We start from the raw sequence: 17,394 nt of genomic DNA, 5'->3' as shown, positions 1-17,394 counted from the left end.
CAGATAGTTGCCCCCCTAGCGAAGGCGGAATAATCAGTGGAGTAGATAGTACCTCTGCATTTTTTCCTCATTTTCTGTGTTTCAGAGTCAGTCAGGTGAGACTCTTGAAGAAATGCCACTTGTGTCCTATGCCTGAGGAGGATTGTTGTATGCGATGTCTTTTCTGTATTGCTCCCAGGCCCCTCACGTTCCATGTGAGCAAGCTGTACGACATTGTGGTGGCAGTCCTTGCCAAGGTCCCATGTGGAAGCGGAGCTCAACTCCGCGTGACGCTTGCAAGGCAGTACTGACCAGGAGTCCCCTTTCCCCAACAGCTTGAACAAAACTTGGCACACCGTCTAAACTGTGCTGGGCCCAACAATGGTGTACGAATGGTACATAACAAATAATGGTGCATACGCCATGAGGGAGGTAGACAACCTTATGTCCACACATGGTCCTAGAATGGCCTAAGACCCAATGGCTCAACAGTACCCTGTCTCCCGGGGAGGGGGGAGTGTACTTCAGGGTGGGTGGGGCGCTAACAACAGCATAGCAAGTGTAATATTAAACATCACAGCGTGGTTACTTGTTGTTGGAGTTGCTGTAGGGAGAAGGAATGGTTTGTCACCGTAGGGGTGAGGTCCTTAACCGTGTCCGCCAGTTTGGCATGGTCAACCTTCAGCAGAGTCAGTCCCGTAGCAAGCATGCATCTGCAGCTCCCTGGAGTCCTGTATCTCCTGTAGGATGAGATCCAGTTTTTCCAGTCCCCCAGCGTGATCAGTCAGGGTTGCTCTCGGCAAGGGGGGTCGGCTAGTCTGGCCCGACATGATGGGAGGGGGGTCAGTACCCTGTTGTCCATCCGCTGTCTTAGCCCGGGTCCTATCCATTGCCCGATGTCGCCACCAGGCCTCCCGGCGGGGCGTCCCCGCAGTTGGTCTTGTAGGGGTATCAGTCCCGCTCCTAGTATTATTAATGTGCAACTACGCACTTCGAGTATGCTCCAATGGGGGGGGGGTCCCCCTCCTGTCTGTTCGGGTTCCCAGCATGGCGGTGGGGTGCAGCGCCAGTGGAGTGCAACTCCCTCAGCAGTGTGTCAAGGTGTAGTGGCCCATGGGGGCACCTGAATCGCCATCCGCACGCTCCTCTCTCCTTACAGGTCCCCCCCGCCTCACCTGCGCCTCCAACCGTGATCACCAGCCGGGTCTCCGGGGCCTATTAAGTGTCCCTAAATCCTCCTCACCGCGTGAATGAGGCCTCCGGCGTATACAGCACCCGGGGTGGGGGGAGCCCTCCTCCCTCTTGTGCACAGGGGGGAGGCACCGATCAGTCTGTGCGGGGGCTCCCAAGTCGCAGGCAGGTCCAGGGCAACTCCCCCAATGCTGGGCAGCCAGGCAGCCTCGGACTCCGCACTTCTCACTCCGTCGACAGCCCGTCCTTACTGAAGAGCCTTTATCAGTTGCAGGCCTCTGGGGCTTAAATTGTCGCAAATCGCCTCAGGCGCTGCCCTGGCAGTCTCCACAACACTCGTACCAGGGGGGTCCACACATAGAACGGAGTGGGGCCGTGCGTCCTTCCAGCCCGCCGCGTCAGGCCCTAGCGCGCCTCGCCGCTACTCACGCTCCACCTTCAGGCCGCTCCATTTTCATGGAGCCCGCCGCTGCCCAGTAGATCTCTCGGGTCCTCGGCAGCCGCCCTGCGCTTCTCGGAGGGGGCTTACAGTCGGAGCGGGACCCAGCAAAGAGAGCCGATGCTCCTCGGGTCACAGAGAGGCCCGGCCCAGCAGCACCACTCGCCGGCTCACTCTCCAGGCAGCTCCCGGCTTGCGTCAACGTCACGGGACAAGTAGGCCCCAGATTGCGCCGGCCTCCCGGGCACTTCCCAGCACCGATCGAGCCTCTACGCCACCACCGGGGTCTAATGTCGTCTGCACCAACAATCCCCCATCAAATGCAGCCGCGTGGATGGCATAGCAATGTAGATTCCCCCCCGGGAGGGTCCAGAACTCTATTAGGCCACGACCGCCATCTCTGACGGCTAGCCACGCACCCCAGATCGGACCCTTTATGTGTCGGATTGCAGCTTTCTGCATGGGATCAGTGGTGTTCCCCAATTCAGTACCTGGGCCAACAGAAGTGATGTGGCAGCTCATTCCCCCCCACCCCCCATGGAGGGTCTTACCTGCCTAGGGACTTCTGACTGCTGATTGGGACCGTTCTTCCAGAGGCACCGAAGACACTGGAGGAGCTGGGATGATCTGGGGCACTGTGGGGAGCCCTGGACTGACCCCTAGGAGTCTAGGCTATGTAATGTGAGGCAACATCTCCCCCCTTACACCTGTGAGTGATTTCCCCCCCAGCCCTGATGCCTGTCCATGACTGACTGGTGGCCAGATGAAGAGGACTACGAATGCATCTACCCTGGTCATCTTGGATTTGCCAGTGTTCCCATTCAGCCTTTTTTATCCCAACGTGACCCACCTTGTCTAGGGCAATTTTTTTAGTCATGAAAGTGGAAATCCTGCTATTAGGGTGCACACAAGAATTGGCGGAGAGTTGGTGGGAACAATTTGACTTACTCAACCTGCTTAAGTACCTATATGTTCCCTAAGCTCTTTTCTCTTGTGCTTGCACCACTTAGGTGAGACCGAGCCACCCTGTCCCACTCTATGTGTGATACTCCCGGACTGAGGAGGATTACGAGATTATGAGACTTCTGTTCACCCAACTGACTTGTGACTCCAACCTTTTTGTTTTTTTGTCCTGCCCATTTGTGTTTTTGGCTGTCTCAGTCTTTTAAAAATGGGAAAGTGTAAGGCTGTAACCAATCCACCTAAACCACCAATGAGCACTTCTCTTGATGGGTTCCTTCAGCGTGTTGTAGGTGTAATAATAAAGACAACTGAACTTGCAGAACCATGTTTATCTCTCATACCTGATCCGCCAGCCAAACTACATGCCCTCCATTGAACTGTTCGCCATCATCATCAGAGGCGTCTGTGGCATCAGTCACCATCCCTGCAGCTGAGACTTCTTGTCACTGTCTGCACCTTCTATATCAATGTCCTGCTTGGCTTGCACACCAGCTAGTAGTCTGCCAGCTAAACGTAACAGTCAATTATCAATCCAAAGATTAATTGGTCACATTCTCCGGCTGCTCAGCAGGATTCTGCTGGATGGATTGTGGCTCATTTTGTGGACACAGAAGGGGAATTGTGTGGGAAAGTAACTGTCAACTTGGAGCCCAAGTTAAAACCCACCTACGACTTTTGGGGCGGTATTGAGGCTGAACTATCTAAACTGCATTCAGTGAATTCTGTCCCTTCCCAGGCTGTTGAGTCTGGATTTGGAAGTGTAGCTCTTCCCAATTGTAACACACATGTGGTGGGCAGCTCTAGTTTTACGTCCATCCCGCCTTTAACGAAGGGAAAATGAGGCCTGTTCTCAACAATGCACATACTCCACTTCGATTATGCAGTAATGGCCCAATGGGTGGGAGGGAATGGGTGAGGGAGAATGGGGTAGATGCAAAATTGACTCCACAGGGCCCATGCCTCCCCCTGAGGCACGTGCATATGTGGCAGTGTTGTCAAATGTCCTGTGCTTGGCCCCAAACAGTATTGAATCTCCCATCCAGTTTAAAACCAAAGTCTTACACTGGTTAAACCCCCTTTTATTGGGTTACTTTTATTGTCACCCAGAATCTGAGTCTCTGAATACAGTCCATCAACCTAGGGTGTCCCTCTTCTGTATTCCCACAGAAAATTGCTTTTTGGCATTCAATATCTTCCCAGGGACTGATTGGCCTGTTCATGCCCATAAAGCAACAGATTTTTCTGCGCCACCTACCACCCATTGTTGTGAGTTGGTGATTATGTTTTCAAAATGGATTGCTAGCAAATCCATTGTTACCCATGCTCCTGGATCATTGATGTTAAAATCTACATTCATTTCTGGGACCTAGACTAGCCCATACTCGAATAACTCGCCAGCAATCACTGCTGCTTTAGGGGACCCTTTATTAGTTGACAAAGATATAGCAGCGACACTTCCTGTCCCATTCCCAACACACTTAAATACTATAAATATTCTTATTTTGAATGTCGCTGGGATTAAGTAAATATTAGGGGATTTTGAGTGGGGTCAATTTATTGATGGACAAGAGATTTGTCTTTTCCAGGAGTCATGGGCCGTAGAAAATCTTAATAGAAGTGTATTTAAAAGCTACTGCGTCCCTGCTGTAAGTTCAACAGTAGGGCGACCATTGGGTGGTTTGCTTGTTTGGCTAAATATTACATTGAATTTTTTTATTTTTAATGGAGTTTTATATAGCGCAAACTTGACCTGAATCAGGTATCAGATCACTTTACATAGCACCAGTCGCGTTACATGAGGACACATTAATTTTTGTTAGGGACGGGGAGATTAAGTGATTTGACCAGAATCACAGGATGTTCAGCGTCATTGCCGAGACTCGAACCCAGTTCCCCAGATTCAAGGTCGACCACCCTAGACGTTAGGCCAACTCCTCTCCCCAGATTTGCTAAGGAATGGAGTTGTTTGTTTTGTCGCCTGACATCCAAGAGGTGGTAATAACCCCTTCCATAGGAATACCTTTTGCTAATTAGCATCTATAACAGGAGTTCGGGTGACCAGAAGGAATCTCCAACCATTCACTCATTGGATGCGATCCTCTCTTAGCATATCAGGTTCCATTGTGTCATTGTTGTAGGTGAACCAAATAGTATTACCCGGAATTTGTGTGCTAATGAAGATGCATTGTGAAGGATTCCTGAGTTGCCATCCCGTGTGAGAAGTCACCTCTTCAGGGTTGCCCTCCAAATGGTTGACCTAACCCTTACACACAACCTTCAAGCATTAAATGGCCGCTCTCTCTGATGCCACTCCTGTTCCCACCTTCTTGAGATGGATGTACTCCATTCATATTGATTACATTCTTCTTGGATCAGGATATGGAGATTTATGTGGGACATAGTAATGGTATTCAGGAGTGAGCGTGACCATAAACCACTGATTTTAACTGTCTGGGACTTGCTACCATGTAAACCATAACACAATAAAATTTAGGAAAAGGGGGTCCTAGGGAGAGTTTAGAGACCTCAAGCACAGTTATGATCCCCAAAACTGACAATATACTACTACAGAATAACTGTGGGTCTAACACTTAGAAAATAACTCACCTGGCTACAGCTCAGGATCAGGGAGCACCGCTCTGTCCGTCGGTACACAAAACCAGCATCTGAGCTGATCCTGAGCTGTAGCCAGGTGAGGTGATGAGTATGCCTCTCACACTAAAGAGGAGTGAGAGGACTGAATGAGGTGATACAAAATTAATTTTGACCTCTTACTTGTTGTTTTCTTCACATAACACTTTATGATAGCAGTAGCAAAGATAAGTAACGGTCCTGAGGAAGCAGTAGATACCAGCTGGATCAATAAATCTGCAGAAACATGTCGACTTAATATCTTACACAGTAGATATTTGTTAGAAACTACTGTCTCTTTGCACATTTCAGCTTTTAATATTTGGGAATGGATGGCCTATGAATAAAGTTGTTGCTGCATCCATTACCCAAATTTTAATAGAGAACTTTTCCTTGTCTTTTTCACTCATATTATTTTGAGTTTTGCACTGCTTTTCAGTTACCATACAAACAGATAGAGTCCTGTTTACAGCTAGTCAGACACTACACGAAGCACTGTGTTTTTGTCTGCGACGAGGACTCCTAGCTCTGTGCAGCTGACCCAAATGATGACAAAAGGGCGGCATAGTTTGTGTAACTGATGGGAATCTTTTCGCACGGATGAGAGTCCTGGTGTAGGCTATATACACTGTATAGAATACACAACTCAGCAGGTTGAAACGAACAGATGAGTTATTTTCTAAGTGTTAGACCCACAGTTATTCTGTAGTAGTATACTTGCTACCATGTACCATGTTGACACTTGTCCAGCAAACCAAGAACAAGCTGGTGGTGACTTACAACTGACAAGAGAACTTAATTGATATATTGGAATTGTTTATACATCTATTAATTCATGGAATATATGGCTGTTGTACGTTTATATCATAGGACAAAAAACATTTATAAAAACAAAATACACAACATATAATGTGGAGGTGTAACATAGATATTTACAACTGATAACTAATGCACAAATCTAGACAATACAAAAAATGATGTAGACAATATGTCCAATTATTACATATATTGTTCAATCTACATCCTGTATTGTCCTCCGCACTGATTGTTAGGATGTAGTGACTCTTGATGTGATATTGCTAAGCTTATATAAGCTAAAATATAATGAAGGTGAGTTTCTATGGATAGGCAAACATACATATATATATATATATATATATATATATATATATATATATATATATATATATATATATATATATATATATATATATATATATATATATATATATATATATATATATCTTCAATACCTCATTGCACTTATCTTCTCTATAATGTGATCCTCAATATTTTTGACATATATTCTGTCCACATGATATTTGTTTCCTCTATAGTCTGTCACAAAACCAACAATTTTAAAAAAGATGGTCCCTTGGCATCCCTAGTATTTCTTTTGTTTTGCTCTAAGGTTAACCAATGTATCTCACGTCAACAGAAAGATTGCTTTTTGCATACAATTAGTGGCGGCTTCTCCACATTGGCGGAGGACCGTCACCCCACTACTTTCAAGCAGTGCAAGAAGAGGTAACATAACATGATAATAACTTTCAGTTATTATCATGTTATGATTCCTTTGCGGGCGGGAGGGTGGGCTGTGTAATAAAGTTGAGAGAGTCCAAGTAGTTTAGATAAGCAAGTATAGTTTATTCAGCCCCAGCCAACAGTCAGCTAACAACTGACAATCCTGGAATTACCAGTCATGGAAACCTTGGTGACATATGGTTCTAAACACTAGGTTCCAACATGGAACCAGAATATCTAGAAAGGCAAGTCATCACACTTCTCCCTCTTAAACATTAAACAGGTTTACACATCCAGCAATGAAGAAGGCAAAAGAAGGATAAAGAAATAAAAGAAGACACTACCTAGACATAATCTCGCAAGTGAACAGGAGGCCTGCATACTCTCACACTCTTGCGAGGATAATTAGCGTGCAGATCAGGAACAGCAACAACATCATCATATTTCCCTTTACCCCCAAAATGAGAAACACGACTATTGTTCCAGATACGACCATCCTCCGTCTTTACAGCATTTTTGAAAATTTTCACAATGGTTCTAGGAACAGAAAACTTGGACCAGTTTTGACAGCCAACAGGAGCCCTGATCTTCACTATCTCCCCCACCACAAACTTTGAATCCTTACCTGAATTTCTTCTATCCACATATATTTTCCTTTTCCTCTGTAGTTCCAATTCCCTTTCTCTCCATGCCCCCACCTCATTATTTTTTACACCTTTGTCTGCAATCATCCAGGCAGGACATAAGCAAGTGTTAGGTTCTCTACCCTTGAAAAGTTCAAACGGGGTTTTTCCTGTAGTTGAGTGAGGAGCGAATCGATATGCTGAAATTCTATTCTGTAACTCCTTTCTCCAGTCCAAATTGTTGACCCTTGCCAATTGAATGCTTTCCTTCAAAGTTTTGTTGAGTCTTTCCAAAGCACCATTTGCCTCAGGGTGATACAAAGAAATTCTCTTGTGAACAATGCCACACTTACTGAGATACTCCTCAACTTTCCCTGAACAAAATTGTGGTCCGTTGTCAGAAAGAATGGAGTTGGGAAAACTCTCACGTTTAAAGACAGACTCCAAAAAAGAAATAACAGACTCGCTTGTAATCTCCCTTACCAAACTAACCTCAACCCATCTAGAATACAAATCCAATAGAACCAACATAAATGGAGTTTGGTGCTCACCATGTAAAGGCCCCACAATATCCACGGCAATTTCATCCCAAGGGGACCTAGGCAACCTTCTGCAAACCATAGGAGAAGACCTCGTCCTCAAGACTTTATCACTTGCCTGACAAGAAGAGCAAACTCTTACAGTGCGCTCCACCAACAAATCGATACCAGGCCACCAGAAGTCCATTCTAATGCGTTCTTTCGTCTTTGAAATACCCAAGTGTCCCTCATGAGACATGTCAACCAGAATACTTCTGAGATTAACTGGTGGAATTAACCTAGTCCCTCTCATGAGTAAGCCATCCACCACTGCCAACTCATCGGCAATCAAAGACCAAGGTTTCTTTAAAGAACGAGACCTACCACCTTCCAGCAATTTAATGACCTCCTTCAACTCCTCATCCTTGCCCAGCTCTTCTCTCCAATCATCTTCTTTCACCGCCCCCAAGGTAACGTCACACACCTTTAAATCACCCTCAAAATCGTCAGCCAAGGCTTCCTCACCATTCCCTACCACATCCACCAACCTTGACAGACAATCTGCCGAGACATTAGTTTTACCTGGTATGTACTCAAACTTGAACACAAACTCCTGCAACGAAATTACCCATCGCCTAATTCTTGCCGAGATGGAGTCTAGCCCCTTTTTTCGAAGACCTCCTTTAGTGGTTTGTGATCAGACCTGACGGTGAAGGAGGAACCCCACACAAACTTCCTGAATTTATTCACAGCCCAATATATACCTAGTGCCTCTTTCTCTATGACAGAGTAATTCAACTCCGCCCCCTTCAAACACCTCGAAGCACAAGCTATCAGGACCTCCTTGTCCTTCCTCACCTGTTACAACAAAGCACCCAGACCCTTGCTGCTAGCATCCGTTACAATAAACGTCGGATCCCCAGGAACAAACGCCTGCAAATTTGGTGCATTCCTCAGATCCATCTTCACCTGATCAAACTCCCTGCTACACTCTTCAGTCCAATTAAACACAGCATTCTTGCACATGATTTTCCTCAGATTAACAGTCTTATCTGCAAAATTTCTGACAAACTTATTGTAAAATTCCGCCATGCCCAAAAACAATGAAACTTCTTCTTTTGAGCACGGTTCCTTCAACTTCTCAATTGTTTCTACAAGATCCTTTTTTGGAGAAATGCCCTTCCTTGAGATGTGGTGGCCCAAATAATCTAGCTCATTGACACCAAACTTGCACTTGCTTTGACGCAGAGTTAAACCAACTTCCAACATTTTCTTCAACACAAGGCAAACCCTCTCGTCATGTTCCTGCTCGTTCTTACCAGAAATGAGAACATCATCCTGATAACACCTTACCCCCGGTATTCCTTTGAACAGATCTTCCATAATTCTCTGGAATACCGAAGCTGCTGAAACCAGCCCAAAAGGCATTCTTAAGAACTTGAATGCACCCATTGGTGTAATGAAACTAGTAAGCTCTTGACACTCTTCTTTCAGCGGAACTTGGTGATAGGCTGAAGCCATATCTAAGGTGGTAAAATAGCATGCCCCATCTAATGTAGAAACCAACTCCTCTATGTTTGGTAAAGGGTTCTTGTCAACTATTACCTCTTTATTTAAGGCCCGAAGATCAACACACAGCCGAATCTCATTATTGGGCTTCCTAGCGACCACAATTGGTGCGAGCCACTCAGTTGCTTCCACTGGTTGTATAACCCCAGTCGACAACAACTTCTCAATCTCTTTACCCACAGCATCTTTTACACAAATTGGAATGCGCCTTACTTTAGCAGCAACAGGTACTGCACTCAACTTCAGCTTTATGTTGTGGTTGTACCCCTTTATGCATCCTAGTTTTTCACTGAACAACTCTTTAAAGTTCTTTATAAACTTGTTCTCCACATTGTCTACAGCCTGTACTTGAATAACTGGATGAGCATTTGGATTGAGACTCACGCCAACCTTGCTTGATGGGACCAACTCAACAAGTTGTCTCCCCTGTTTACCACATACACTTTTGCTTCTGTATACCTTCCCTTATATTCAATGCAGTCAAAAAGTAACCCATTATTTTTATGGGATGTTCTTGATAACCTGTTGGTCTTATATCCGGTTTACACAAAGACTTATTCTTTCCGAACGTATCCTCAAACACTTCGTTTGAAATAAAGGTGACATGTGAGCAAGAATCAAATTTCATCAACACACGTGCTTCTCCTATCAACACATAATCAGAAGGATGTTCAACCTCATCATCATTAATCTGAAAGCTAACTAACTTGGTCTCGGTCTTCGTTTCTCTCCCTACTCTTGTTCTGCAATTTCTTCCAATGTGTCCCTTTCTTCCACACACATTGCAATTGAATTTAAGGGCAGGACACTCTCTCGCATTTGCCATATGCCCATACCTTCCACATCTGTAACAAGTACCTTGAAAAGGAGTTGTGAATTTCTTAATTGTCTGAGTTTTAGAAATACCACCATCAACCTCCCCTTTCAATTTTTCCTCTTCACACACTTCTTTTTTTCTCTTCTCATCCACTCTCTTTACAGCTTGACACACCACTTCTTGTGTTGAAGAACTACCTGGCTTTTCATCCTTTTTCTCCTTGCTAAGTTCACCCACACATTTTAACATGTGTTCAACCCTTTTTGCAATACCAACCACTTCCTCTAGTGCAGGTTCATCCTTTAACCACAACTCTTCCCTTATTTTATCACTCACGCACCTCAAGACAAACTGATCCCTAATTCGTTCCTCTACCAGAACCCCAAACTTGCAACTTGATGCCAACTTTCTTAGCGCAGTAATGTAGTCCTCAACACTCTCTTCCTTGCCTTGTTCACGTAACCCGAAATAGTACCTCTCCATGATGGTACTCACTTTGGGAAGATAGTGTAAGTCTAACTGCCTAGCACATATCTCATACTCATTCAATCCTCTTTGATCTGCCTGTGAAAGAACTGGAAGTGTCTCCAGAATCTCCTGACCTTCTCCTCCCAAACAATGCATTAATAATGCATGCTTCCTTTCGCCACTCAAGTTCGCACCACACACTCTCGCATAGTTTTCAAATATCTTCTTCCACTTTTTCCACCTAATCAGTGGTTCCCCAGGTTCCATCAGAAAGAAAGGAGGGGCAGTTACATTCTGCATCTTGCTACAACCTTAATATACCTTGACTTTTCCTACTTTTATAATTCACCATTAAAGTAATGCCACCCTTCCCTGATATGGGGTGCCCATCACCGTTGATAGGCTTCCAGTCACACACTCGGTTGCAATTGCTTAGTCTCACCAACACCTCTAGTCGCTTTTCCAGCTTATGCCCCTTAGTCAGTCCAAATGAGCTCCTTTGACTTCACTCCTTCTTCCTTTCCACTTTTCTCTTTGTATCAACAGGTCTGTTTTTCACATATAGACTTCCATGATGTTATCTCCCAAAATACCGATTTTCCTGTCAAAATGCCGAATTTCCTGCCTTCCTCGTTGTCTTCTTCTTTTTAAATTCGAAAAACGACAAAAAAAATTCAAAATGGCCGCCACCAACTCCAGATCTGCATTCGGTCTTTTTTCATAAGACGATTGGCCTTGTTTTTTTTTTTTTAGACCAACCCAAAATGGCCGCCACACAACGATCAGACTTCTTTCTTCGGCTGATCGGGCTTGTTTTTTTTTCTTATTACGCATTCAAAGATGTCTGCCACTTTCCTTCAACAAACAGTCTTTTTTCTATGGGAATTTACCCACAAAAATCGACGTCACTCTCAGACTCCGTTTTTTCTCCTTTTCCTTAGTAAATCAAAGAAAAGAGTCTACCTTTGCCGATTTTTGCCGCGTTTTCGTCTATCTCTTCCACATTTACAGCGCAATCTTCGTTTTGCTGTAATCTTCCTCTGAGGATGCCACTCCGCTTTCCTTCTACCACACAGCAGCCAAATGAGTGTTTTCCTCTTCTTTTCGGTTTACACCTGTTGTTGAGGCTGACTTGCACACGTAGGCCTTTCCTCAAACGTCGCCAGTGTAATAAAGTTGAGAGAGTCCAAGTAGTTTAGATAAGCAAGTATAGTTTATTCAGCCCCAGCCAACAGTCAGCTAACAACTGACAATCCTGGAATTACCAGTCATGGGAACCTTGGTGACATATGGTTCTAAACACTAGGTTCCAACATGGAACCAGAATATCTAGAAAGGCAAGTCATCACAGGCTGCTCTGCTCACAGTTTGTGATAGGCTTAGTGGAGGGAGCCTGGCTGCCTGCTTCCTGTTCCTGGAAGCGGACTCAGGATGGCAAGAGCACAGGAAACGCAGGACATGGCCTTGAGGTACTTTTTTTTCTTTTCTGAACCTTGGACGCAACCCCCATCCCACAACTCCCTCCACGGCCCCACACCCGCCACCTCACCCACAATTCATGCCGACCGCCCCTGTGTTCAATGCATGTTTTAGACAAATTAATGTGACATGTGATGATGATTGAGTCTACTTCTTGATGTGAAATGGTCCCTCTGAATTCCAGTGGAAGTATCCACTAAGAGAAAGGAAACATCCAAACAGCTACAAGCATGACGATATGAATAAAATACTAATCTGGGTTGATGCAAGATGTGGTTGGCAATGTCCCACGCAAGTATTTGGAAGGGCCTCACACAAGCAGGCCCATATTTTGAAGTTGGCTGACCTAAAACGTGAACTTACGAGGTTGTCTTTGCCAGACCTAAAAATGGCACAAACGTCGCTGAAAAATTGACATCAATGAATGATAATTGTGACGAGGGGTCTTTTTAACAAAAAAGTGTACTTCTTTTACACTTAGAATTTGAGACAGACTCTCATACCTTCTTCCTTTCTACATCTGTTTTCCTGCCCCAATGTTTCTCTCCTGTGGCTCACTCTTTCACCTTCTTCTTCCCCCACTCTTCTTTTTGTAACACTCTGCTCTCTCCTCTTGTTTGTCCTCCGAGGTCGGTATGTTGTTGGACATCTAACAGCAGTGCCGCTATCAGCTTTTCGTGTGCAGGATTGTGTGCTGCAAGTCTCCTTTATATTTAAGTGCCTCTTTTTTCCTTCAGATTTTCATCATGTAAGACAATTCTTAATATCAAGTTTAGTTGTCATTTTTGATTTTCAACAGTTTCGTTTAGCCACGTTTGGTTTTGTCATTGTCAATTTATTTTGAAACCATAATACAGTTAAAGTAAATCCTTTAAATGCAATCATTGCAATGTTATCTTCATGGACTATAACCTACAAAATATCTGACTCCTTCCCCACTTGTAGTTATGTTGATGCCATGTTCCTGTTTCCTCACAGTGATTTGCAGGAGCTGCTGAAAGAAGTAGCAAGAGCTCGGTGTATCCAGCCTGACCGAGTCCTGCATGTGATCGGTTTCTACCAGTTCCAGGGATTGCGTGGGCTCCTCACAAAATGGATGCCTGGTGGATCCCTGCACTCTCTCATACACCAGGTACACACAACATACCAAAAAGTAGAAAACCTCATGGTGTATTAACTCGTTGGCGTTGGGGCAAGGGAAGGAGGTGGGCATTCAACGACAGCTCATAGATGTGGAGATGTTCTATCTGAAGGATGGTGACTTGGAGTAAAATGTAACATCTTCGCCAGTGATGCCATATAGGTCAGTACAGTATGAATGCACCTACATAGTATTTCTTGTGCCTAGAGTTATTTATCCATACAGTTTATTCCATAGAGTTTACAGGTTGCAATCCAGGGATTCTACCTACAAGCCGCTCTTGTCCAAGCTCCCATTTTATCATGCATACCTTCCCATGGACTCCAGCCAGCCTGCAAAGCTGTGCCATTTGTACGCTGTGTGCAGTCCTCCGATCGCTGTCTATTTGTGATATGCAGCATTGTAAGCGCACTCACTCTGAAGCGTGAACGGGCTGGATGAAACGATGGTGAAATGAATTATATGGTGATGTTTTTATACAAAAGGCGATGCTATGGACACTGAAGCTCTCTTCAGTAAGAGCATGCCATTATTCAGTGGCTTGAAAAAGCAACCTGTTATCACCCTATTTTGTGATTCTAGCACGTGAAACACCATGTTGAACTTGACCTGCAAAGCAAAAGGTTTATTTTACAGCATAGAGTCAATCTTTTGTTCCAGGTAATAGTTATCTCCCTGCTCTAAGAGTTTGCCCACCCATTCCCGGATGTGGACCAATCCGTTCCGCTGTTCTCGATATATGTTGCAACCTTCCTCTATTCCTGTGGCGTGGGGGTGGGTCTCTATTCTCCTTTGGCATTTCCCTTTCCACTGAAACCTGTGGTCTCCGCCTGCACTGCTGGCGCATCTGTCTGTTTTCTCATTAAACCACCCTGTGCATTTCAGTTTCAATGTGTGCATCATTTTCCTGCTTCAGTCCTGCTTGGTGTGCTGCTGAGTAAAGCATCACTTCTGTTCCATCACTAGACACACTGGTTGCGCACACTGCTTCTGGACTGCTGAGGAAACTGGCACGTGCGCCGGTATACGTGTCACTATCAACCATGCTCATGGCATCCATTCCAACAATTCCAGCTACCATACTGGAAGCTGGATACCAAACATGCACAGTGGTGATTCCACACATGCTGAGTTGAGTTACTCCTTTTTAGCTGTTTCTTCTTTGCTTTAACACCTTTTTGGAGGGAAGGTCTTTTTGTCCACTAAAACGACTCAAGTGTTTTTTATTCCTAGCTCTGCGACTTTTCCTGAAAGTTGCCATAGAGCTTCTTGGTAATGTAAATGTAAATGTAAATGTATAGGCATTTATATAGCGCACTACTTACCCGGCGGGTCCCAAGGCGCTTCGACCGCTGCGAAACCCTTCCTGGCTTCCCTGAGAGATGGTCCCTTAATGGGTATCTCCAGGTTGAGACCAGACATCCCCAGTGGTCTGGTGGGGCCGTTAGTGAAGATGAGGCAAGCTAATGCCCAGAGTTGCCGAGTGTGATCGCTAATCAGAGTGGGCACCGAGGCGAGAGAATTATCGAGTCTGCTGACCCTGGTCCAGAAACCTGCCGCGCCGGGAATCGAACCCTGGTCCCGGGCCGTCCTCTGCTCTCGGGTCTGCCGCCTCTAACCAGTGAGACACACTACTTCACTGGGCTGGACTGGTAATGGGCAAGGGCTGTTTAATGAGTTACCTCTGAAGTGTCTATTCCATGCTTTGGTTATTTACGCTTTTCTGAACCTATGCATGCCCTGTTCTGTCTGTATATTCTGAAGAGGAGCAGATGAGAACACCTTGAGAGTTCCTGCCTGTCATATCAGTAATTACGCATACGACGCAGAAAGTTATAATTGAAGCCAGTGGTTCTTATCCTGTTGACGTCTGTGGACCCCCACTTAATAAGTACTGGAATCCTAGAGCCACCACTGAATCGTTATTGGAATCTGGGACCCCCCACTGAGCCCTTTTTGGAATCTGTGGACCCCAGCCTAAGCAATGTTAATGATTTGACTTGCAAAGCAGTGCATACAATTATGGAAACAAGCACTCATCTAACAAATATGAAAAATAAACATTTTAATTTTAGTGGTAAGGTTGGTGCATTTCTAAATTCAATTGAGGCCACCTATTGTCCATACTGCATGCTGTGTAATGCACGTGTACTGCTCCCCGAATCAACATCAGGTTACCAACCTAATTTTTTGCCTCCTATTCCAAATCTTTCACATTTAGAGGACGGTTTAACATCTTCAGTGGCACATGTTGCTTCTTTATTTATATACACTTAATTCATCTGTTAATTGTATTTATTTATATAAGCTGTCCAGGACCCCTGAGTCGGCGTCGCAGACCAGAGGTTCCAAAAGCAAAGGTGAAGGATGGCTGGTGTAAGCATAACATTGTAAAATTAATCTTGACAACTTGAAGATTATAAAGCACCTCCCTCAAGGTTGAAATGTGGTCTCATTTTGTCAGGTCGAAGATCAGTGCTACTTCTACCCTCAGACATGAATTTCGCTCCTGGCCTCCTGAAGCGTGTATCCTCACTCATACAGAGACATGCCAGTTTATAGCAATTGCCAGGTAAAATAATTTTACACACAGTATACAAAGGAGAGTCCCTACCAGACAATGGTTGTGTTAAAAGAAAAAGTGTGAACTTGCTCCCTCGGCACTTATACTCTTACACATACCAGGGATCCACGTCTCAAATAATCCAATCGCTAGAGACCACCCTTGTCTCAGTGCCTGCCCACTGTATTGTTTCTGCAAAGAAGCTTGCTAGGAAGAATCTTCTCAAAAGAGTGATTCCATCTTCCATCTTGAATTTCAGTCCGCAGTAGCGAAGATACCAAGTACATCTCAGCTCAGATGTGAGTTTCCTTTGCAGTTTGATCTCTTCAATGCTGTGAGGTGCTTGATGTTCATCCGCAAACTCCTCTGGTCCTTCTGATTCAACCAAACTATTTCTAGTGGTATTGTTCTCCAAAGTGTATTCCTTCCTTTGTCTCCATTCTGATTTGAGCTCCATTGCTGCACCATTTCCTTTCCTGAATACTCCATTGCCTAACAAGGACACCAGACAGCATGGAGTCTCTGAAAAGAAAGCAGTGTAATATTTAAAGTAGTAGAATCCCTAAGTGTCTGGTTGATCTGTGATCCACTACCTACCTCTTTCTTGAGCATCCTTGTTCATATACCTGGTCTGCATCTTCCAGCACTGCTGAGTGCTGCCATCTTTGTTGGGTTCATGTGTGTTCAGGAGAGAGAGGTCATCATCACTCCCATTAACACAGATTCTCTTCTTGGGCGAGTGGTGCCACCTTACTAGCAGAGTGTTTACTCAAGCAGCCTTGTCGCTTCCTTACCGTCTGCCTCCATAACTTTGCTCAGAGCTAGTTTACTTGGCTTTCTCTTTTAACTCTCGCTTCGAGGTGCCCCTGCCCTTTCTATATTGCTCTCTTGATTATTCTATATGCCTACTGTTCTCTCACTGAGACAACTTTGTGTTAATGCACTTATTTGTGCTGCAGCTTGTCCCCCACCCTTACCTTCTCTGTGTATTCACCCACAGGGGTGCAGGCTGTGTCTCCAATGGACAGGGGTGAAGTCCTCCCTCCTCAAAACTGTGTGCATTCACCTCCAGGCTTCAGCGTCACTCTCTGGTGAGTGTGTGTTACATTGGTGCTCTATCTGATCAACTTGCTGGTCCTCCCTTCTGTTTCCTTGATTGAGCTCTGCGTGCGATGCGGATCATGTCTGAGCAGAGGACTGGATTGTATGCCAGCATTTCCTTGACTCATTGAGTAAGTCAGGCTGTGCAGGACATAAAACAACCACACAATCACACTTTAAATAACATTTTAAGATGCTCGAACCGAATAACCTTAGGCACTTGTAATACAGCAGATGGGACATCTGCCACACATTGACAGAGTATCTTGTCTGCCAAACTCTAAATAAGATCCAATATTTTGGTTGGGATATGTATTTTGGTTGAATGTACAAGTTCCCCTTTAGGTGTTGAATAGCCTCTTGATTGGTAGACTCAACACTTGCTCGC

General features: G+C 44.9%; 1 protein-coding gene across 4 annotated transcripts in view; it reads left to right on the top strand.

Moving 5' to 3' along the window:
• Nucleotides 1-17,394, top strand: part of LOC147673871 (receptor-interacting serine/threonine-protein kinase 2-like) — a 416,465-nt gene that overhangs the window by 121,847 nt on the left and 277,224 nt on the right. For all 4 annotated transcript variants that reach the window (XR_015302639.1, XM_086947754.1, XM_086947752.1 and 1 more), the window contains exon 3: nucleotides 13,180-13,333. Coding sequence is in view for 3 of the 4 variants with exons in the window: in XM_086947754.1 (XP_086803880.1) it covers nucleotides 13,180-13,333 (154 nt within the window). In the remaining variant the exon portion in view is untranslated. The remainder of the gene's footprint in view (nucleotides 1-13,179; nucleotides 13,334-17,394) is intronic.

This window comes from Lissotriton vulgaris, chromosome 12, assembly GCF_964263255.1.
Source record: "Lissotriton vulgaris chromosome 12, aLisVul1.2, whole genome shotgun sequence".
Classification (NCBI taxonomy): Eukaryota; Metazoa; Chordata; class Amphibia; order Caudata; family Salamandridae; genus Lissotriton; species Lissotriton vulgaris.
The sequence above is the reverse complement of the archived record's forward strand: the minus strand, read 5'-3'. Positions and strand labels throughout refer to the sequence as shown.